Here is a 24504-nt window from a genome sequence, read left to right as displayed (position 1 = left end):
GAAAAAGTTAGGAAAACATTAGTATGAGGATATTGTATATTAATGTTTAGTGTTTTATATATATATATATATAATATTAGTATCTAAAGGTTGGCAATGAAATGAAACACCTCATATTGATATAATTAAGAACAACATTCTTTAATTGTATAAGGGCCCATGACAACAAGGAGGACCATACCTCTGACAGTAACCGATAACTACATTTTATTCCCTGAAAGAATATTCATTCATCTTTTATGTAAAATGCTGAGCTGCCATCAGTTTGGACAACCCAGAGTCTTGTTTGACTTTCAACATGTACATACAGTAGTCTACTGTTGTTAAAATCACATTTACATACAAATAACCACATGCTTTACAGTCCAGACAAAGGTGCTCCAGCAGTACTAATAATACCTAACAATTCATGTTTATTTTAGGATTACTTTGGATGGAAAAGCATTCACCAATCTCTACACCTTATTCCTACACCTAGACTATAAATACATCTAAGCCCAGTGTTCAGAAACCTTTCTCATTTTAACACAACCTGGCAAATTAATGTACAGATTTCAGTCCAAGGAACATGGCTTCTATTATAAATAATGATTGCAAGGCATTTCAGAAACCTGAGAAAGGTAACATGTACAACAGAAAAATGAGACATAGGAATTTAATTTCAGGGTTATCACATATATTAAAAATAAGACTCAATTTCACCTAAAAAGTGAAATATCTGTTGGCCAAACTACACAATGTGTGAATGAGTATAGGCCACCTCTGTTTTTCTCTTTTTACACTGCTGTAGGTCAATACATGGGCAGCAATTAGGTTAAAAGTAAGTGCACAGGGTTTGCTCCCACTTCTTCTTCTCCATCACAGCAGGGTTTCACTTCATCAGGTCAGTTATTTATTAACAAGGCAGAGAGATCTGGAAGAAAATCAAACAAGTTTAAGTTGAAATCCACAGTATAGTCGATTGATTACACTGACGTCAGCATGTATTGTGCTGCTAATTTCACTTGAACAAAACAGAGTAAATGTGCTTCTTCACCTTATAGGAATCATTCTTCAGCCATATTCGTTTTTTTGTTGTCCTTGCGTTGGCACGTCTTCTTACTGTCTAAAACATCAGTCTTCACCTGACCCAGAGTTCGTAGCAGGCACATGGTGTCAAACCCCTCATCACCAGCCTCTTGCAATAACTCAAGCACCTGTGAATAAAACATTTCAACACCCTTTTACAAAAAAAAAAAAGCAACAGCAAACACAAGCGGCATATTTTAACCACCATGCTAGACCTACAGTATCAGCTCTGTGACCCACCTGCAGACACTTAAAAGATTTGAGTTCACTCAGGTTCTCCTGCAGGAACAGCAGATAGATACTGAGGTCGTTGTAGAAGGGCGTTACCACACCCAAAGCACCAAATCCTGGCAGCATCTCATAAGGCCGGAGGAAGTTGGAGCTCTGACGCGCTGGTCCAAGAGCAGAATACACCACCAGCGGGGCTAGAAGCACATACACCCCCAGGTTGATGTAACTGAGCAGCCTGAAGACACCCACTGCTACGAGCTTGCACTGGACCGCGGACGGCACCATGCTGTCGTTCTTCAGCACTCCTGTCCGCAGGTCACAGGGAAACTCATCGGTGAAGGAGGCCAGTTGGATGTAGTAGCCAAGGTAGAGGCAGGCCAGCAGGAGGATCAGCAGGGTCAGGCCCCGGCAAGCCAGGTACTTGACCACAAGGGAGTGAGAGAAGCGCTTGGTCTTCAGATACTGCTCCACTAAAGGGTATTTGAAGCAGCCCTCAGTCAGGTCCAAAGCACTGTTGCAGAATTAAGGCAGATGGGCATTTAGCACAAAATAAAGTTCAGTTCTTTTGAAATGTACACCACACCATCTCCATAAAACAAGAGAAACACCTGACTCTGAATAAGAATAAGACAATTTTAAGCCCCTTCGTGAAGATTTTTGGTAATTATAGCATCTTTCAAAATATTCTGATGGACTATGGTTTTGTAGAAATTTGAGATATTCCTGGTGCTGCAGCACCAGTCTTGTAAAGGGCAGTACAGTAAGCATTGCTCTCTGTCACTGTATCCTCTTTCACACTACCACTGGGTGGCACCAAAGAGAGAAAATGTCCACTCTATGGACCATTTTAACATCATTCAGCTAATTGTTTGGTTTTTACAGCTTGCAACAGTTACTTCACTGTTTTGGTTCAGTCTCACCACTCTCATCAGGGGGGGAAAAAAAACTCAGAAACACATGACGAACAGCATGGACTACAATACTTTTTTACATGTAGTGTACTATATGTAAACTGTAGACCATCATCTTCAACATGTCGACAAATCACTCACAGGAAGCATTAAAAACACTTTAAATTAAAGTAATTGCTTTTAAAATAAATTGATGTTATTGTCACACAATCACATGTCTAAGAGGGAAACGGTAAAATTGGTGGCAGGTGATTAAATGGTGTTTACCTCTGAGTGTCCTCGGGTGCATCCTTGCAATCTATGGATGCCAGATTTTTTGCCAGTCTGATGGCACGATTATAAAAGCGGTCTAGCTCCTCCATGATGAAGTTGAGGTCAGAGGATAGGTGCGGAGCTGCAGTGAAACGCCAGAACAGGGCCGGGATGTACATGAGGATGGCCAGTAAGAGCAGGATATATGGAAAGAACTGAGTCAATCACAGAAAGGGGGGTGGGGGTGGGGGTGGTACAGAACAGAAGAACAACAAGTCAGATTAAGAGGACTAAGTCAAACTTTGATTTCTGGAAACTGTTCTGGATACTTCTAAGTCTTAACAGTATGAAGTCATTCCACATGCAAATGATCAAACTCATCAAACTCATCATTCTCCCTGGCAGTTGCTGAGGTGACGTCGGTACCTTGTGCAGCCATAGTGGGGAACTGTCAGCTTGTTGCTGCACTGCAGCCCAGCAAAATGAGTCCACGTATGCGGCCTGTCTCCAGGAGAAGTTAGTGGGAGCAAAGCAGCTGATCTGGGTACCTGGAGGATGGAAGTGAAGAATCAGTCACAGCTGACTGGTATGACTGCATTTTGGTAAGTCAGCACAAAGAAACAAACACTGCAACAATTGTCATTGACCCTCTTCTGCACTCAGGGCCTAATTTGATGTTTTCAGCGTACTTTGTGTCAGTAATTATGCCATGCCCTATTATGGTGGGGGGTACAATAGGAAATTCAGTCAGGAATGTACAATTCACAAATGACCCAGATAGTCAACAGACAGTGATATTTTGGCAGCACGAAGCTGTCATATATAAGAACGTGTGACAGATTGATGGTTTAAACAAACACAAAGCACATCCTCACAGCAGAAATTCAGTTTTCTGGGTGTTTTCCATTTATGACATATAGTCCACCAACTATCAGTTATATCAACTATAGTATCAGTCACAGTAATATCAGTTTTATTAAATATCATATAATAATAATAATAATAATAATAGTAATAAATATATTAATATATTTGGTTTGAGCACAAGTGAAACATTCAGTTTGCCATTATACTGAGAAAAGCATCAAATTACACACTTGGGAAGATTTTTGCTTCAAAATTTACTTAAATTATTAACTCATTATGCAAATAATTGCTGATTAATTTCAATCAACTAATCAACTAATTTCATCAGCTAATCGTTGCAGCTCTAATACTTGCCGTCAACACTCAGACTTCAGTTTGCTTAACTTATAATATAAATGTAATGTAATATACGGGATGTGGAAAATGATCTGCTGAATTGCTTTACAAGTATTTTCATACATTATTTTGATATGGCTAATTATTTAATTATCTAATTTATCGTGTCTTGCTGCCACACTTCAGTCTGATGTCTCTGGTGTTTTGTATAATGTATGAAATCAAGCAACATCCTCTTTTGTGCCATAGGCCTTTTTCACTGAAAACATCTGGATATGTCGCAGTAGGAAAAGCACAGGTGTAAAGAATTAAATTAATGACGGCTGAATTCCATTTAGCTGCTTAGGTTTCATGTCTCATGGTCAAACTGTCATCACTTACTGGGACACTTGAATGGAGACATAGCTAATGTTATTAATAACACATGTGCTTTAGCCACAATGACAAGTCGAAATGTCTGCTGTGAGGAAAGCCGATCCACAGACCTTCCTCTTACTCTCAGTATCTCTCTATTAGTGGTTGATGTAATGTATTTCATAGGGAAAATCAATGTGGGATTATGGCCATAATGTCTCTCTTATAATGTCTTGGAAGCACAATAAAAGATCTCTCTCGCTATCCTGTCTTAGTATGTCTAGCAAGGCGTCACCAGTAGCAGATAATGAAAACAACAACAGACTGTGGGTGTTGTGGCCTATGAAGATTATGTAGATTTGTTGAACTGCTAGTGGAGCTGAGTATATCACCTTCTGTTTAATTGTGTAACACTAGTCCATATGGCACCAGCTTATCTATAGATAAGGTCGCGATTACATGTAGAAGAGTGTGTCAGTATGTGAAGCTGCCCAAAGTTCCCATCATCATTATCAGCAGCTCCAGCAACAGCTGTGTGTGGGTGACTGTGTGTCTGGACGTGAGAAAAGCAGAAGGGTGGAGAATGAAACCACACCTTCTCCAGCATCCACACCTCTTTCTGTGTCTGGACATTTACTGAATCCCGTACATATACATATCACCGTGCCTCATCCATCCACCACAGCATGTAAGAGTGGTTTTCATTGAAACAAATGTACTATAGCACTTATTGTGTAGCCGAGGGAGAGACAAAGAAGTTCCTCCAGGATCTATGTTGCCTCTGTTTTTATTCCACATGGTGGAATTCAAAGGATTATCAGCTAAGATGATGAAGGCTACCTCTCAGAGGATGCTCACAATTAGTAACAACTCACCTACTGACACCTCTTGAGCGAAAGCGAGCGAGATGAGAAACAAAGGCAGCCCCACCGCTAGAAATGTGACTATTTTGTCCACCGCCAGCTCCAGACGCAGCCCTTTGTACTTCGCCTCCGTGGGGTCCTTCAACAAAAAATCGGAAAAAACGTACTCCGTGGCTACGTGGGCAATCGCCATGACGGACGGGAACAAAAAGCCGGTGTTGTGTAGTAATTGATGGAAAAGTCAGTTTCTTTTCAATAAACCAAAAGCGAACTGCGTCTGAGGTTGAAACTAGTGAAAGAGTCCCCGCTGTGGAGAAATGTACATAATGTATAAAAACACGGAGCCGTTATTGTTTACCCATCTCCATTCACTACTGGGACTGATGGTTGAACCTGCTGTCCCGTAACTGTACCCCAGACCTCACGGACAGCAGGGAGGAGCGGGCTGCCTGCCAGCCGCCAGGGGGCGCCGCTGAGCCGTTAAGCGCATCTAAAGCCACAAAGTGTACACAAGTCAATTCATTTTTATTTATTTCAAGTAGGTTGAGTTTCTAATTAAATTCGTTTTAAAATTGACTTAGCTGGTTCTGATCTTTCACTTTTTATCATCATTTCAATCAGTAGTGCAGGAAGTATCCAGGTGTTCAATAAAAGTTTCAATAACCACCCAATAAAATTTCTGTGATCCTTTTGGACTATTATATCATTACATTATAGAACTGGGTCATTTCTGATGCATTTGGTCGAGGCAGAGTTCATTTTGATGATTTTAAATACTGTTGCATGGTTTAATCTGCAACAAATAATTGTGTTATAAAGTTATCATACCGTATATGTTAATGCTTGTTTTGTATGAAAATCTGAAAAGAATCTAGTAACTAGCTGTAAAATGCAGTGGGAAAAGAGTACATTATTTCACTGTGTTATATTGTGGAGTAGTACATAGAAGATTAGTATGCTTTTAGTTAGTAATTAGTATTACTTTTAAGAAATTGTAAAATATGTCCAGCTCAGAGAAAACCTCAAATACCGGGGTATTTTATCCAATGGTGAATGATCATCTAAACAAATGTAGAAGATGATGAACTGCTACAGAAAAAAAATCTCATTGAGTAGAGTTACTACACGTTGTCATTTTAACCTGGAAAGGTGCGTCCATCTGAAAACAATTCACATCATGGAAAAGGTCCAATGATCATTTCTTGGGACACATATCTAGAGGTTAAATAAACATATTGTCATAGATATATTATTGATCAAATGCAAAATTATAAACTGCAAATTCAATGTACCAAATGTATGCACTCAAAATGATTATTACAAACTTTAAATTGATCAAATAGATGTTTTTTAGTATATTGCAGCTCTAAATAAAAAAAATACATCTTTTTGTAAATAACAGATTATTCAGCATGCAGGTCCCGTTTATCTTTCAATAGATGTAACAATAACATTTGCGACAACCGTGCTCGCTTTCTGGCAGACTTATGTTACAAAAAGGTGCAGGTTTCCAGGGAGACAGACAGAGGGGAACGGAACAGTCCTTTGAGGAAGATGTGAAAGACGAGACCTTCTCAGGTATCTAAATAACAGCTCAGGAAATTTTGTCCGCTATTACCGAAAAGTTTTTTGTTACCTAAAGACAATGAACGGCAGCATGTAGGGGCAGCTATGTGTCTGCTAAACAAGCTATGTAACGTTAATGGTTCCTGTTGTTAGCTTAAATGTAACGCTAGCTCCAGCCAAACAGTTGACGTTAAATTGGCTAATTTCAGTTGTAGCATAAAGCTAGTTGAATAAGCGAGTATTCCGCCATAAACAATGGTTCATACACGTAGAGAGACGACGGTAAGCTAGCTGCTTGTTGGTTCGCTTTAGTAAAACATAACTGCGGCGTTTGTTAGCCTCACATGAACAGTCCAGACTTGCCAAGTTTGTAAACGTTATGTACACAGGTTTGTCCCCTTTATTGATTTTTTTTCACGAAGCTGTGTTGAATTAAACGCATTTTCACGACCAGACCGTTGCTGTAATAGATGAGTCAGTAAGGACTTTAAACATGTGTTTCACTTCATTGTGAACTAATGACCTCGCCAACGGTTAACTTTCGTTTCATCTGACTAGGAAAGAATGAGAGAGAAGAGAGATGAAAGTATGGTGAAAGATCTCTCTGGGTTGTATGATGGAAGGACTGGGAAAGGAGAGATCCATATGCAGCGCTAGTCCCTTCCCATGGCTCAGTCACCCCAAAACAGAGGCCTCAACCCTGCTATGGAAACTCAAAGACTGCTTCTCCACCACTGAGACAACCACCCCTCATCATACAGATAAAGAAGTAGGTAATTACAGTGGCAAGAAAAAGTATGTGAACCCTTTGGAATAACCTGTTTTTTTGCATTGATTGGTTATAAGATGTGAACCGATTTTCATCTAAGTAACAGGTGTAGACAAACGGTGTCTAAGCTAATATCACACAGACAACTTTGATATTTTGTCTCTTTTTTTGAACACACCCATTAATTATTCACCGTGTTGGTGGAAAAAGTAGGTCAACTCTTGGATTTAATAACTTGTCAAACTTCCTTTGGCACCAATAACCTCAAGCAACCACTTACGATAGCTGCTAGTCAGACGTGCACAAGGAACTTTGGACCATTTATCCATATAGAGCTGCTTCAGCTCAGCTATATTCAGGGATGTCTGGTATGAGCATGTCTTTTCAGGTCAGCATCTCTGTTGGATTAAGCGCCTGGCTCTGACTGGGCCACCCCAAAAGGTGAAGTCATTCTATAGTAGGTTTACTTTGATGTTTAGGGTCATTGTCCTGATGTATCACCCAACTTCTATGGAGCTTAAGCAAACCTTGACATTATCCTGTAAGATACCTCGATAAACTTGGAAGTTAATTTTTCCCTTGATGAAGGTGAGATGTCAAGGCCCAGAGGAAGAAAAGCAGCCCCAAATTATGATGTCCCCCTTACCTAGCTTCACTTCTGGGATGATGTTTTCATATTCATACGGCCCTTTTACACATTTTACATAGTGCTACATGTTCTTGTCAAACAATTAAGCCTTAGTTTTTTCAGTTCATGAAGGAACAATGTTGAGAGATGATAAACAGCTCCTATGATTACTTTAAGCCTTTAGCTGTTACTCTGAGGTTCTTTCTTATCTTAAGCATTCTGTGTTGGGCCTTTGGAGTCATCTCAGCTGTACGTCCACTTCTAGAGAGAGTAGCCACAGTACTAAATCATCTCCATTTTATAGACAGTTTGTCTGACTGTGGACTGATGAATATCTAAACTCTTTGAGATGACTTTGAAACACTTTCAGCTTTATGCAAATCAACTATTCTTGATCTAAAGTCTTGAGATTATTCTTTTGCAAGGCATGCTTCACGTCAGCAGACGTTTCTCGTGAATGCTTGAGTATTTTTTTATGTTTTAAGACAAATTAGCTCTAACCCACATCTTCAAACTCTTGACTCCAGTTAGCTTTTGTTATTGCCATTAGCTGTGGGGTTCACATACTTTTTCCAGCCTACACTGTGAATGTTTGATGATTTCAGTATGAACAAGAACAATGCAATGATTTGTATTTTATTAGTTAAAATAGATTGATTGTTCATAATTATAATTTAGATCAAGATCTGACCATATTGGAGGACAAATTGTTTACATAAATGGAGGTAGTTTGAAAGGGTTCACTTACTTTTTCTTCCCAATATATCTGTATGCAGTCCAAATAACTTAAAGCATAGACTGTACACAGACATGTAGTCAGATGCGTGATGGTTCAGACAGCTCTTGTTCTTAGATTATTCTCCTTTTCTGATTTTTAAATGTTTTTACATTACAGAATAAAGGAAACTGTATTTGCAATAAACAATTATCTGTGTAAATGCATCATCTTTTTAAACTCTTCTCATGGGGAATTTCCATGTAGTTGAACAACTGTGATCAGAGCTTGCTGTGCAGACATAACAATAACAGTTTACTGTGTGACAGAACAGCAAAGTAAAAGGTGTTTCCTTGTATTGATATGGGTTTGAGGTTTGCACCTCTTTGCCTAACCAGTTCACTGTGACCACATCTACTTCTATTACATCTTTCTTGCAAAATTTATAACTTACCTGGTGCCAAAGCACAAAAAATGTCCATATTTTGGTGGATCAGAAAACACTGAGATTGTCTGTTAGGTAAAAGGAATTTAAAAAGTAAACTCTGAACCTCAGCAACTTGTACATAGGAGCTACAAAATGACTAAAAGCTGAACACTGAGAATTTCAATAATGGTGCCTTCTCTCTGGTCACCTGTGTAAGGATGGCATGTTCAGCCAATTGATAGTGATGACACAGCTCTGTTGAGGGTTGGAGAGCATTGGAATTTGGTCCTGCCCCTTGCATGACCACACTGGTGGGCAGGGCAGTTATCCCCTACTGTGAGGGTGCTGTATATTTTATCTTATTTCACATAAACTTGTTTCGACACCAACCAAAATAATCCACAGAATTTATGAGAGGTCATGTCCTTTTTTTATTTTCCAGAAAAATTACATGGAGAGCAGAAAGCCTGTGCTGGAATTGAAAGATGTCCCTCCTCCTCCTCCTCCTCCACCACACCATACGTCCTCCTCCCAACCATCCCAGCCCTTTTCTCTGGCCCCTCTCCCTTTGCCTCATCCCCGCTTACCTCCTCCACCTCAGCTTACACAAGGCTCCCACCAACAACAGCCACCACATCAGCAACTAGAGGGGGCAACCCCTAAAGTAAGCATTTGCACTCATTGTGACTACTGCAGCACAGACGGCTATGGCTTATTGGGTGGTGGAGGTGTTGTTGGTAGCAGTAGCAGCATTGCTGGTGTTGTGTCACTCTATATTGCCCCAGGCTCTGTGGGAGCACCCATCAGCAACAGCGGTATTAGCAGGTCTGGGCCTTGCTCTGTAACCTCATCTGTTCATCAGTATAAAAATAACTTGAGCTGTGGAAGAGAAGGTGAAACTCTTGATCCTTTGCTCAGTCTTGGCTACAAACCTCAACTGCCCTCTTCTGTTGCTACCTCTCAGCCTGTTTCATCACACCCCTACCTCCCCTGCTGCTCAGGACTTCTCCACACCTACCCAGCTGCACCTCTTCCATGCAGTCAACCCAGCTTTTTTCCCTCCTCAGCTCCTTTAGCTTCCTCTCTCCCCTCTGTTTCCACTCTACCTGTTTCGTTGCATGGCTCTTGCCTGGCCTCTTCTGGCTACTACACCTGTGGTGTGGACTGCAGCCCATCAGCCAGAAGATCCCAGAGAAGCACACTCGGTGACCACCCAACCTCCACCACCATCACTACTACAACCACCTCAGCACACTTCTGCTCTAATCCTATGCACCTTAATGTAGAACGCACGGTTTGTGTGAAGGGGGCGCACTACTGCCAAGAGTGCTTTTTGAAGGTTGGTAGAGTTCTCTTTGTGCCCTGTGGCTTATTATTTAGGTAACTGTTACATGCATGGATGACCCCAGTCAAGTAAACCCAGACTGGGGTTTTGTATTTGTGTTCTTACAAAAAACATTTGCATATTATTAGTTGATGTCAGTGTTATTTCTGATTTCCCTGACAGTTGTATTCATATGTGACTATTTGCAGCCAATGAATGGTCTGGCATCAGAGTCAGACAAGATATGGCCCAATGTTCCTGCTCCCCAGACTGCTCCTATCCCTATCCCGATTTGCAATGGCTGTGGCACCTCCTCTGATAGCATGATGCTCATGCCATCAACCAGCCTTGGCAAGATTGGCCAGAAGTATGGTTAGTGGGCTCTACAATACAATTTTGAATCATTGCTTATATGGTTGGACTGTTTGAAACAGCAGGCTCTATGGAATTAGTGTGATTTGAATATGAAATGTTCTTCCATCCAAATGAACTGCAACAACAATGACATAATTAATTCATTTGAATCTGTTATGTTACCTTTTTTTAAAAATAAAAAAAAAACTGTTTTAGAATGCTTGTTTACTGTGTGTCAGGTTCACCAGAGAATAGTGGTCCTGAGAACATCCCTCCAGTTGGTGTCTTCTGGGACATTGAGAACTGCAGTGTTCCCAGTGGACGCTCTGCTGGAGCTGTGGTCCAGCGTATTCGCAGCCGTTTCTTCCAGGGTCATCGGGAGGCAGAATTCATTTGTGTCTGTGACATCAGCAAGGAGAGTAAAGCTGTCATCCAGGAGCTTAACAACTGCCAGGTACCAAAAATGTATTATTATTATCATTAAAAAAAACTAATATTGGTGAAACATTTTCATGGTTGCACTAATACAAATGAGTGTCATTAACACCCTGATTGGAGAGTTCCCTACCACTGAGCTACAGTTTTATGTTAGGCACAGATGGAGTACTAGGGTCAAAACAGGAGTACATTTTCCATTTAAGATGATTGTTGAATAATAGACTTAACTGACCTGAGGCATTTTCATACTCTTCCATATTATTCCATTTCATTTTGCACCAAATTTGATGCTGCATGTTAAAGCTTTCAGAAAAATACAATGAAATTACCACTTACTACTTAACACTGTCACTAAAGTTACATGTTCAAGTTAAGCTCATAAAATTATGTTGCACGTTAATGTTAATTATCACCAAAAAAGCATACTTTTACATAACATAATTTTGACTTTTCAGGTTACTGTTGCACATATCAACGCCACAGCCAAGAATGCTGCGGATGACAAACTTCGCCAGAGCCTGCGACGCTTCGCTGAGACCCACACTGCCCCTGCAACTGTTGTACTAGTGTCCTGTGAGTTCAGCTCAGATTCACATTAATCGGCTGCAGTCTTGCTACCACAGAGGACTTTGCCTTAACAAGTGTCATCTTTTCTTTGTAACAGCTGATGTGAACTTTGCAAGTGAGTTGAGTGACCTGCGTCATCGCCATGGTTTCCAGGTAATCCTGGTGCATGGCAACCATACATCTTCAGCCCTTCTGCAGCACGCCCATCGCCACGTGGCCTTTCAGGAGATCACCGCTGATTTGCCACCACGAATGCTTGTCAAAGCACAGGTAGGCCTCAAAAATGCTTCTGTCAGACTTAAAAATACTTTTTGATCATAATCTGTATTAAATAAGGTAAGTTCATGCTGGCAAAAGTAATCGAGCAGAATCTCATTTTAGGGTGGTTCAAGAGGGCAGAGAGTGAGGCACTTGGAATGTGAATTTGATTATGTTGAATTTTCTTTTAGGGGTCATTACCATTTTTCCTAATCTATAGCACTCTCAGCCATTCAGTCAGGAAGACTACTGCTTTTTTTTTTTTTTTTAATAAAAGTCTAAATACAAACCAGACAGGCGCGCTGTCTCTTCCTCCCCTCCTTCAGCCCAGTTTCAACCTCCTCTATGTGCACAACCTCCCTGTCAACTGTGACAAGAGCCTGCGGAACGCTGTGAAGCTCAGGCTCCGCCGCCTGTCTGACAACTGTGGTGGCAAGGTGCTGGGCATGTCCCAGGGCACAGCAGTCCTCCGCTTTGGCAGCCCTGAGGCAGCTGCGCGTGCCCGCAAGCGAATGGAAAATGAGGATGTGTATGGCCGCCGAATCAGCCTCTCCTTCTCCCCACGGCCCAGAGACGATGCAAGTCTTGAGCCTGAGATTCAATCTCAGCCCCATCACTTGCTTCAGGCTCTGCCCCAACCCTATCAAACCCAGGATTCAGTGTTCGCCCCTCCCCCATCTATATCCTCCTTCTCTTTTCTGCCCCTGGAGAAGCCCAGGTCACCCAGGAGGCCACGGCGAGCAACCCGCCCGTGCCACACCCCTGGCCCAGTGCCTGAAAGGCCCTACAGCCCCAGGAGGGGGTGCAGTGGGCCTCCCGGTGGTGCTCCAGCCAAGCCCCGTCAGGTCAGCACTCTCATCAGTGCCTGCTTCCCCTTAACCTCCATTGCCCTCTATCCTTGTGTGGGCTGCTTTGTAAATCGCAGTAGCTTTTCCCCTCCCCAGTGTCCTTCTGATTGCTGCTTTGACACTAACGGCTTGTAGCTGCTTGCTTCATTTGTCCGCCTTTGCTAGCATGTAGCATGTATGTTGTTGGCAGTGCTTCATGTGTCCCGTTGTCCTGCATGTTCATTGGTCATTCATCATACTAACGCATGAATTAGCCCTTAGCTTTTATGCCTTTTTCTGACTGTGTTTTGTCCAGTATATCAGTGCTGATGTACTGCTGCATGTGAGTAGCCAGTTTCAATGTTCTGTCCAAAGTTTGCTCCATGCCACTATGTATCTGTGGCTGATCTTGTTCCGTGCAGTTATTCATTATGAAAAACTGACCTGCTGGCTGGAATGACTTGGCTTTTTGTCGCTTGATTGTAATCTGACAGACCAGTGCGACAGACTGGAGAAAATGACCCATAAATGGATTACTGTAAAGTTAGACTAAAGTCTACAGTAAAGAGAAAATTCAATTTGAAGTTTGTCCAATATCATTTGGCACTTAAATCGAAGGAAGAGATGAAAACACTAGGAATATTAAAGTAACTTACAGATTTCTGTACAGATAGAGGTCCATATGACTAATAACACAAACGGTGCACAATCAGAACTGCAGTAACATTTCTGTTATAGACCTGGTTCATGATTTTCAAACACATTTATAGGCACACTCTCATGGCTGTGTGCTTGCTGCCTGAAGTACAGTACTTGTTAGCTACAGCATGATGACAAGGTTTCTGAAGCTGTCACAATGGCAATCCTGTTGGCTGTCAGCTTGGCCTTGAGCCTCGCAGCATTCTTGTCATAGTCCTGTTTAATCAGAGCAGAGCACATTGTGTCTAATACAGTACATTCAAGTTCAGCAAATTCTGTAAGTAAAGTACTCGCAAGTAATACCTTCGACAGAACTAAGATTTACAAAATGAATAACAATCAGCTGGTGTTTGTTTAAATGTGCACCCATAGTTAAACCATAGAACATCATATTGTGCTTTTCTATAACTATTTCTATTGAGCTTGTTTTCATATGCACTAACAATTTTAACTAATCTCTTCACCATCCCACATACACATGCATTTACACACACATCAGCAGAATCCAACCAGTCAATGTTTCTCAATATTTGCCATCTGTCTGATCTAGGAGCTGGGTAGTTTCGAGGGCAAGTCCAGAATGGGCTTCCACCAACTGGATAAAGGGCGTGCTGCTTCCTCTTCCCCCCACAGTAATGGTGAGACCGGGGCCATGGATCAGCTGTCCAAACCTGGCCTCACTGGAGAATCCATGTACAGGCGGAGGTACACGCAGGGGAAGGGGACTTTATTCTGAGGCTACATCCACACTTATACTTTTTGGTTTTAAAACAAATGATCTCCATCCAACTGTTTTGGCTCCATATTACAAATTATCTCCTTACTGACACACCTGAACACGCATATCACATGACTATTGACATACACTGGGCATGCGCATGCCAGTGTAAACAGAAAGCAGATTGTCTATTCTGCAGTTGGTTAATTGCAGAATGCAATGTTATGAACAAGGAGCAGCAAAGGAAGTTGTAGGGTTAAAATGCAGAATTTAATTGCACAACAGAAAGACAACAAGATCAGTAATGCTTGTATTTTGTTATCCATGTTGCTGTCACCACTGGTAGTTGAGGCTGATTAGACCCAATCAGGGAGCAAACATGGGTGTCTATGTCATCGTTTCCTAAGGTCTCTCCCCCCCCCCCGCCGCCCAATCCATCCACACTACAATGCAACCCTTGAGTTTTCAAACCAAAACAGGGCCAGCATTTCCAAAAGTCTCTGTATTAGGGGCTCGAAAACTCTGGAGTAGTTTGGACGGCACACGTTAACTTAGCTAAAGTGATGCGTTTTGAAAACCAAAACGTATTAATGTGGATGTAGCCTGAGATGAATGGGATCTTATAACAAGTTTAAAAAACTCCTTTTGATAATTGGCTTCATACACTTTTTTCATGACCATACTGACCAGCAACAGTGCAACAAAGCATTTGGAAGCACTGCACATTACTGCCCTTATGTGTCCTTTTCATTTTTTTTCATCTTTCCATGTAGAAGAGAGGGCTCCAATCCTCGCAGCTTGACTGAATCCCCTGTAGAACAAGGTGACAGGAGCTCAGGGGAATTCCAGATTAGCACACCCTCAGCCTTCAGCAAGCTGAACCTGCATAGGAGCTTCAGTCCTCTTGTCCTCTCCCAGGGCTCCTGGTCCTCCAGGTCGCATATTCTGTTTAATTCATTCATGTTTGTTGGCTTAGAGCATATAAAGCCTCATAATATTAAATGTACAGATCTTCCTGATATTAGATGCAATATTCTCCTTCTCCAACAATAGGAGTGTGTCCCCCTGCCTGTCCAGCCGCTCCTCACCTGTTCTTGCTGCCCCTCGCAGCCCCTGTCCTGAAGGTCCACCTGAGCCGTTCTCAGAGGGGACCGAGGTCCAGGTGGGCAACCTGGACTATAGAATGTCGCGCAAGGATCTGCAGCAAACACTGCAGGACACCTTCTCTCGATACGGGCGGGTAAGCCCTGTTCCAGTGAAGTTATGCCTTTATCTTCTTTGACAAAATGCTGAGTCTAAAAGAACAAAGTCTCTCAGTAATGTTTCCTTTTTAAAATAATTGTGTCAGATATTCTGTTTGAAATCAGATTAACTGCTGTCTCAAAACATTTCCCTGGTATTGTTTTGTCTAGGTGAAAGCTGTGGAGCTTAGCCCCCACACTGACTATCAGCTGAAGGCCACAGTTCAGATGTTGTCCCTACAGCACGCTATCAGCGCTGTCAGTGGCCTGCACCGTTACAAGATTGGGAGCAAGCGCATTCAGGTGTCTCTGGTCACTGGTGGCAGCAGCAAATCTCTTGTCATGCTCAGGTACAGTTTGTGTTGAGTTACACTGGTGGCTTGGTTAATATGATGGTCACAGCTTGCTTTGATTCTCTGACATGAAGACATTTTCAGATTTATTAATACATTTTCTCTTCGGCTGGTTTGGATTTTGATGGTAAATTTCAGCTCTGTCATTATACAGCACAGAGATCATCAGCATTCTTCAGGATGCCCCTGCCAATTGTCTTCCCCTGTTCAAGTTCACAGAGATCTATGAGAAAAAGTAAGTAACTAACTGGTTGTCAACTTAAAGCCTTCCAACTTTTCTAATACACTTGGAGTATGGCAATTCCAAAATACAGTATGCATTACAAAGAAGTCTGTGCTGCCAAAGTATATGCTTTTTTATCCCCTCCCCAGGTATTGCCGTAAGCTGGTGGTTGGGGATCTTTACAGACTACCAGAGGTGGTGGCCGTGCGGGAACAGGGGGGCTCAAGGCTTGTGTGCCTTCTGCCCAGCAGCCAAATCCGCCAGAGTCCACTGGGATCTTCCCAGTCCCAGGAAGGCTCCTCTTCTGCTAGTGGTAGCCCCGTAGTGTTTGAGGAGCTGGAGTACCATGAACCTGTCTGCAGACAACACTATGCACAGCAGGACTTCAGGTACTCAAGTTCAAATCACCTACAAAATGCACGTGATAGGGTCAATGTTAGGCACCGTTAGCTAAACTATACAACTTCAATTGACTGTCAAACCTGTTTCCATCACTGATAGTTTGTCTTCTCTGTCTTTTTGTAGTGAGGCTGACTTTGACCCTGACTCCTATAAAATCCCATTTGTTGTGATGTCTCTGAGCACCTTAGCCTCTGAGGTCCACAGTCTGTTGCAGTCACATGAGGGAACCCTTCCACTACTCAGGTGACAACCAGCTCTTAAATCCATGCACAAGTTTTTTTTTTTTTTTCTTTCTTTTTTTATGTCAAACAACATGTTTACGCACAATATAAATACAATCAATAATGTATATTTTCCATTTAGTTTTCCAGACTGCTATGCAGCAAAATTCAGCCCACTGCAGCTGGGCAATGAGACATTGGAGGGTGGTGTTCCCCTGGAGCACCTCATTACCTGTGTCCCTAGTATCACAATAGTCACAGCTCAGAATGGCTTTAAAGTCATTAAGTGGATCCACAACAAACCACCAGCACCAAACCAAACTGGTAGGAACACTTACAAATTTCACAATTTTGTGTTAGGTTGTTGAAATTTTTGCTACATAGTTCAGTCTATCTATGATATACATATTACATATTTCACACATTTTATAAGGTTTTTCTTTTTTCTTTTTCTTTTTTTCTTTCTTTTTTTTGTTTTAAAATGTAGAGCCATGGATTCAGCGCTGCAAAAGTCCAGTGGGCAACCCTCAGCTCATTCAGTTCAGCCGAGAGATTATTGACCTGTTGAAGAGTCAGCCTTCTTGCATCATGCCCATCAGCAAGTTCATACCCTCATACCACCATCACTTTGCCAAACAGTGCCGTGTCTCTGACTATGGCTACTCCAAACTGTTGGAGCTGCTGGAGGCTGTGCCACACGTTCTGCAGGTAGTGAGAATAATGAGGATCATGCATGATTTATAATATTTTTTTTATTTTTTTTACCAGTCCTAATTGTACTTTTTTTATTTATTTTTTTTTATTTGTCATACTGCATTTTTTGATTTAAATATTCTTTACCTACAGATCTTGGGCATGGGTACCAAGCGTTTACTGACCCTGACACATCGTGCTCAAGTGAAGCGCTTCACCCAAGACCTGCTCAAACTGCTCAAATTCCAAGCCAGCAAACAAGTGGCCATCAAGGACTTCATGCAGGCGTACCATTGGTCAGTCAACATTGCTTGGAGCTGTAGATGATGCTTTCACATTGTCTTTGTGTTTTGTAGAGGTCTAAAAAGAGTTTGGATCATCACTGTCATGGTTGTGCATAATGTATTCTCTACCCTGTGTTTCAGGTGCTTCTCCAGAGACTGGAGGGTTATTGACTATGGCATATGTGACCTGATGGACCTCATGACTGAGATCCCTGAAACCACTATTACCATAACACACCACACCACGGACACGGTCATCTCTGTTCCCAAAAGAGGTTATTACAACAATTACAAAAATATAAAATGAAAATACATTTGTGTATTGTAAAATGTTATGAGGATAATCTAAGACGAAAACGTCAGCAGCATGAAGAAATCTAAACAAATGTTTTTTCCCTTATTTATTTGCCTTCAGAGCGTACCGTGGAGGAAATGGAGCGTACCAAGCAGTTTGCAAAGGAAGTGGTGGACCTGCTTCGTCACCAGCCTCACTGTCGAATGCCCTTCAGTAAGTTCATCCCCACCTATCACCATCACTTTGGTCGTCAGTGCAAGCTCAGCTACTATGGCTTCACCAAGCTTATGGAACTCTTTGAGGCGATCCCTGACGTACTGATGGTGAGTAAAATGTGTGTATTAGTATACAATATAATGTCCTGTGCTTCTTGACCTCTCAATATAAGAAAGTTTTGATGGCTCATTTTGTGTAGATGGGCAGTAAATAATCTAAGGCACAAGAGTATACTGAGGTGAGAGTATACAAGCAAATCTGGTGTGTAACAATGGCCCCACCATGTGGTGTAGCCAAGAGGAATGTGGCAATTCTCACTGGGCCAGATCATGCTGTTCTTACCTTTTTTTGTTCTTTGTCATATAAACTTTTTCTCCAGTTTAATATCTGCTCTGTGCTTAAAATTTACAAATTCCTCTTCAATTCCATCATTTCTGAAAGCAAATTTACATGTAATGTTCCCTACCTGTGTCAGGTGTTGGAGTGTGGTGAGGAGAAAGTGTTGACTCTGACAGAGGTGGAGCGTATCAAGGCCTTGGCGGCTCAGCTGGTCAAGCTGCTGCGGGCTCAGAAAAACTCCAGCCTTCCTGTCTGCCAGCTGCTCACAGAGTACAGCAAGACCTTTGGTTACGGTCTACGCCTGCAGGACTATGATGCCAGCTCCCTGCCAGCTCTGCTGACCAAACTCTGCCATGTTGTCAAGGTAAAGAACACCTTGAAGGATTTTAGTTTTTTATTTTGTTCGTTTTTTTTTAATTTTTTTATTTAGTTAGTTCATTTAATGGATAAAACATTAGAATTTATTTTTTTATTTAGAATTAATCCATTACTGTTTCTTAGTTTCACAAAATATCAAAAATCAAACTGAAATTATGTTTGCAAAGTCAATTTATATAAAACTGTAGTCATGCATACTTCATAAAGTCAATATTCTTTTTGATGCAACAAGAGTCGTTAAATTTTTGTTTCATTATAAATTACAGTCAGTTGACCATTTATTAGGTGCATTTTACTGAAACTACAATAAACCCTCCCTTCATGAAAGTGATGATGATGGTCGGCTTCTGTTGAGACCATTTTAGAGAGGTATTTCAACTGATAGTTATGAAGAATGAAGTCTGTGGTGCTGTTAAATTGTATTATACAAATTACAGTCTCCAGTATGATCAAGCAGTTGAATCAACACCAACTAGTCTCTCAGTTTACGTTGCACATTCAGCATCACTATTAGGCGTATTAATGCTGATTAATGTGTGTGGGAAAATCACAGAAATGTTCTCACTTAGTAAGACCAGTGTTCTCTACTATACAGTAGTTAAATACCAATAAACAAACACCGCTTTCTTTCCATTTTCAAGGTGGTGGATGGCTTGGAGGGACGGGAAGTACAGCTTATCAACAGGAAGTCTCTGCGCTCGCTGACATCCCAACTACTGGCTCTGCTCATGTCCCAGGAAGAGGAGCAGGTCACCAAGGGTCTGAAGGTGGAAGAGCTAAGCCATCATTACCTGACTGTCCACGGAGCCCCGCTCAACCCATGTGAATATGGGTTCCTCTCCCTCAGTGAGTTACTCAAGAGTCTGCCCTACCTTGTGGAGGTGAGTAAAGTTGTGTTTTTACCTTCGTCCTACAAACTCTTTTTAAGGAAGCTTTACATTCACAGTATTCTCAGTCTGTGACATTATTTCCACAGGCACAACTGACAGTGCTGTGGTTTTTCTTCTTTAACAGCTATACTATGAGGAGATTGATGAAGACTGTAAAACTGGCAACACTGCCACTGATCATGGTGAGGAGTGGGTGAGGCTGACCAGGCTTTACCAGTTTGCCCGTAACATACGTGCCCTGCTCCACACCTACCATTACAACCAGCTCTTTCTGACTGAGTTCCAGGGAGCTTACAAAAAATTCACAGGCTGCAGCCTTGAGCCACGTTCCTACGGATACGCCAGTACTGATGAGCTGCTCAGCGCCATCCCACAGGTGGGAATAATTTCAGTAGATACTTTGATCATAGTAATCTAGTTCTGAACATGTTCTTGGTGCCTGTCCACAGATAAGGACCTTTTTTAATGAGATAGTAGTGCTTGTAATCTTGTACAGTTCACATAGTTTCTCATTTCTGTAAATTTTGTCTCTGATTGTTTTGGGGCTTGTCATCATCAGGTGGTGTGGATCAAAGGACATGGTCACAAGAGGATTATCGTTTTGAAGAACGATATGAAAGGTAAAGTTGATGTGTCTCTTTCTCATTCCATTAGTTAAATTCAAGTCAAGGAAGTGATTTTCATGATATGGCTGTGTCTGTATGTGTGTTGAGTTTAGCAAGGACAAGCTCTTCAGTCCCCAACAGCCCCCAGCCAGAAGAGAATACAGAAAGCCCGAGAGGCAGCCCCGTTAGCAACACATCTGGAGCCCAGAGTCCAGGTAACGCAAGTCTTTATATAGACTAGTCAAGACTTGGTTTATTCACATAAGAAATGTAGTGAAGTAGTTGTGTAGTGTTATGGAAGTACAAGGGAACATTTTTATGTTGTGTTTGCCTGTACTGCCATCATTTGTTTCTGCAGTAAAAGCTGACATTTGTATTTATCTGTTGTACCTGTTCTTTTATGCTTCAACATCTAGAAAAGCAGATCTGCTGTCAGTAAATCTTTTTCAGTTAAAATATCAGTGAAATTGAGTCCAGATCTTTGTTTTACCTGCCAGGAGGCGATGAAGCTGCAGAGTCTGAGCTGCTGTGTCTGACGTCCCCAGTGGACCTGCTGTGTGGTCCTGTACCATCCTGCTTACCATCGCCTCAGCTTCACCCCGACCCCGTTCTCCTCCAGCAGGCGGACCTGATTCGCTTTGAGGAGAGAACGCCACCACCAACAGGTCAGTTTTACTGTTGTATATCAATTAATAGTAGTTGTTGCACTATTGCAGATTGAGTAGATTTTGTTTTTACCAGCAATCAGAGTCACTCTGACTATGATATTGATATTTTTTTTGTTGTTGTCTTGTATGTTTTTGTTTGAAGCCCGAACAGTAATCTCACAAAATTGTGAGCCCCCTCAGCCAGTCAGGCTGTCTGTGTATGTTGATGATGATCCAGATGGTGATTTTATTTAAAAAATAAATAAAATAAAAAAATTTTTGAAGATTTCCTTGTGCCTTGGCACAGATGTGTGTGTTAGTGGCATCTGGTTTTCAAAAAGGATGACAAGTAAAGAGCAAGAAATGATGCTGCAAGCTAGAACAAAAATACATTTTAATGAGTACATGACACATCTATCTATTTGCACCTTTCTTGTCTTTCATGAGGCGTAAGCTCAGTCTGTACTTGTGTGATTTCAGACGAGTGTGACGAACTTGAGGTGGCAGCTGCTGCAGTCACTGACAGCACATCTGATCCATCTGAGCAGCCTGGCAGCACAGAGAACTCTGCAGTCACCAAACTTCCAACCGCCCCCAACATGAAGACCCCCTTGTCTATGGACAGTCCCAGCAGAAGAGCTACACGCAGCAGAATCAAGCTAGCTGCCAACTTCTCATTCACAGCAGGCCTCTGATCCTCACACATACACATCCAGTCTCATGCACACAAAGCAATACTAGTTCACACATAGTGTAACTCTAAATGGAAGAGTTGACCGGCTACACTAAACACAGTACAGGAATTAACCCCAGAAGAGCATTGGTGTTGTCCCCTCTACATCCAGACAGGCTGTTGCATTCTTCTGCTTTCTTCTTTGTTGTTCATCCGCCATCTTTGTTACTCTTTGCTTATTTCAGTGTGTTCTTCCAGTGATGCTCACCAAGCTATGATTTTTCTTCTTGCAGATTTTCTGCAATTCTTTAATTTGCCAAATTCATCTACCATAACTGTTTGATTTCATCCCGACAGAAGTTAATTTACAATCCCACAAATGTGCATCTTCAGTTTAGAGTCACGTTGTGACGAAAGGCATGTTAGCTTACAGATAATTAATGACATTGAGTTAGTTGTCACTGTTTAGAGTATAAATTAACAATGGGAGAAATGCCAGGGATGAGGTTTTCTATATGGAATTCAAAAAAAATTTTAGCTACCCACATAAATAACTGAAGATTTGTTGATGTTTTGTTCATGAACCATATTGAGAAATTACTTCGCTGGATTCCCAAAAATAGAAGATTTCATTTATGACATTAACTCATTTTTGAACTAATTTCAAATTTTGGAGATTTTACTTTGTAGGTAACCATAGACATGTCAACCAAACTGGCTGATAAGCCCCTGACTGATTAATTCTTTTAGTCTTCTCTGTGGATTTCTGAAGAGGTCGCTTCTCTTTGAGGTATATTCTCATCTTTTGTCTCTGTTGTAAAGCAGCCTAAGGACAGTATTTTCAGTTCCTTTTATATAATGCAGAGTATTTTGTAGTCTGTGGAGGAGTTTGGCCTAAATGTGTGGTGTATTTGGTGGCAATTCAGTGATGGAACTGGAGAGAAACCACAGTGTTAACTGTTCAGATTATGTCTTCTTTAATAGAAGCTAACAGCCTTTGAACAGTTAAAGTTTGGATCGAAAGGTTTTGATGTTGCGACAAACACTGCTCTCAGGAATTTTTATTCTTGTAGTATTTTGACTTAATTTATAGCAAAGTTTTTGGCTTGTCTCTCCGAAGCCACTAATGAAGGCCTGAAAGAGAAAAGGTGGCTCTTTAAAACTCCAGCCAGGTGTGTGCTCAGGCAGCAGGAACTGACATATACTTTGATTGTTAGTCTTCAGCCAGCAGCCAGTGGTGTTTGTGTTCTCTTAGCTATATTTTGTCTGTTTGTGGTTTACACTGGAGTAGGTGGTGTGAAATGTGAATGGTGTGCATAAATGAGTTTATGCATGGTGTAAGCCCAGGAGGAGCAGACGGGAACAGATGATCGCAAGACATTCTTTAAGATCAGTCTTTTATTTCCACCATGTTTTAAGGATCTTAAGAGTTGGCGTCACTCTTGCAGTTGCCAGAGAAATGCGCAAGGTTTTTTTTTGAGTCAACCTTGTTGCTGGCAGGCACTGTATCAGTGGTGGTGTCCACACCGTCTGAGTTGATGAGTTCGAGGGGAGCAGTGAGCACTCCTGAGTTTTTGATTTTTAATGACAAGGCGAATGGTTGTGAGTTTTAGGGAGAAGAGATGGGACAGGAGGCGATCGGCGGTTTGTGGAGCAGCATGGCGGCTCTAAGTAGCCTCCTGAACAGTCTGACGTACACACAGAGGACCCTCTGCGGCTCTCTGGAATCTGCACGGCTTTTACAATGGCTTGTATTTGCCGCGGTGCCAAAGGAATTGCCATCGTACGCCCCCCCCCCCCATCCCTAACATCCCACGTAGAGAAGTTTTTACTTGCTGATGTGTGTTGGTTTTCTCCGTTTTCCTCAGTCTCAAGTGTTTACAAGGCTGCTGGCTGCTCAATTGCCACCAACTAATGTCGCTGTCCCTGAAGTTTAGCACAACCCAAGTGTGCCGCAGTTCAAAGAATGGGTAAAAGCCCATTTAATCAGTTTCTGTGCAGTATCATTGTTTAGCAGTGTTATACCATGAGTTTTCTTTGTCAGACTTGATTTTGACTCGGTGCCTTTTTAATGCTGGGACGTTCCACCTGCCAACGCATCAAAATGTCTGAAACACCAATCTAAATGTTTTTAAATAGGGCTGTTATGGCTCGCCTCTTCTACAATGTTTTACTGGCTGTCTGGAAACCTCTTTGATGTAGGAATGAGCAGTTCAGAATAATTATTTAGAATCGCTGATAGAAAATGCTCACAAGAAATGCCTAGATTTAAATTTTGTGGTAGGGATGCATTACTTTTTGTGTACGTGAGCAAACCGTAGCACTCCCCAGAGTACCGCAGTGACAACTAACTCGCATGTATATTTAACTTCCCTGGTTAAGCCTTCTCTCGACATTTGGTTACATCAGTGAGAAGCTATTGTACCTGTCAAAATATGCACTTCTGCATAGTTTTGGTTCATGAAATATATGTGAAATTATTTTTAGTGTTTGGAGCAAGGTTGAAAAAATATTTGTCTTGGCCTCTTTGTTTGTTCTGTATGTCACTCTGTCTTACTTATTCAGTTTTTGCATTGCATGACGCTTCTGCAGTCCTGCAATCTACTGTTAAAGAATAATTTCAAGGAACTTCCTTTAGTCCTCACTGCAGTGTCTTTAAATCTCCTGCCTTGTGATAATATTTTGTTTACGTGCTCAACAGTTGACTCACTGATGTCTCCCCCCCACACACACACACTGAGATTGTATTATTGCCTCACCACACCAGAAGTCGTTGTAACAGTCTAACATTGTTGAAGGGACCAAAAAGATTTCCGTTTAATAAATTTCACAAGCATCACGTCTGCCTCGTCTCTGTTTGTTTTTTTTTTGT

The 24504-nt window shown here is 41.6% G+C and overlaps 2 protein-coding genes across 2 annotated transcripts; one reads left to right on the top strand and one right to left on the bottom strand.

Moving 5' to 3' along the window:
- Positions 1-169: 169 nt before the first annotated feature.
- panx1 (pannexin 1) lies at positions 170-5272 on the bottom strand. Its single transcript, XM_022755680.1, has 6 exons — positions 4895-5272; positions 2889-3010; positions 2478-2677; positions 1309-1810; positions 1037-1196; positions 170-913 (listed from the first exon to the last, which is right to left on the bottom strand). Exons 1-5 carry the CDS (start codon positions 5073-5075, stop codon positions 1047-1049), a joined length of 1155 nt encoding a protein of 384 aa, XP_022611401.1. The 5' UTR covers positions 5076-5272; the 3' UTR covers positions 170-913; positions 1037-1046.
- A 1143-nt stretch (positions 5273-6415) lies between these two features.
- marf1 (meiosis regulator and mRNA stability factor 1) lies at positions 6416-24465 on the top strand. The gene is made up of 27 exons (XM_022755488.1): positions 6416-6460; positions 7007-7217; positions 9430-10326; positions 10521-10683; positions 10905-11119; positions 11559-11676; positions 11768-11940; positions 12255-12773; positions 14005-14159; positions 14946-15107; positions 15226-15412; positions 15585-15763; positions 15921-16001; positions 16139-16378; positions 16515-16634; positions 16755-16936; positions 17100-17320; positions 17459-17601; positions 17731-17864; positions 18005-18207; positions 18576-18803; positions 19459-19698; positions 19832-20083; positions 20267-20327; positions 20426-20527; positions 20810-20977; positions 21440-24465. The coding sequence occupies exons 2-27, from the start codon at positions 7062-7064 to the stop codon at positions 21652-21654; spliced, it is 5514 nt and encodes a 1837-aa protein (XP_022611209.1). The 5' UTR covers positions 6416-6460; positions 7007-7061; the 3' UTR covers positions 21655-24465.
- Positions 24466-24504: the final 39 nt, after the last annotated feature.

The sequence above is a fragment of the Seriola dumerili genome, unplaced genomic scaffold, assembly GCF_002260705.1.
Source record: "Seriola dumerili isolate Sdu_G_001 unplaced genomic scaffold, Sdu_1.0 BDQW01000230.1, whole genome shotgun sequence".
NCBI classification, from domain to species: domain Eukaryota; kingdom Metazoa; phylum Chordata; class Actinopteri; order Carangiformes; family Carangidae; genus Seriola; species Seriola dumerili.
Note: the sequence above shows the minus strand (reverse complement) of the source record. Positions and strands in the feature narration are given on the sequence as shown.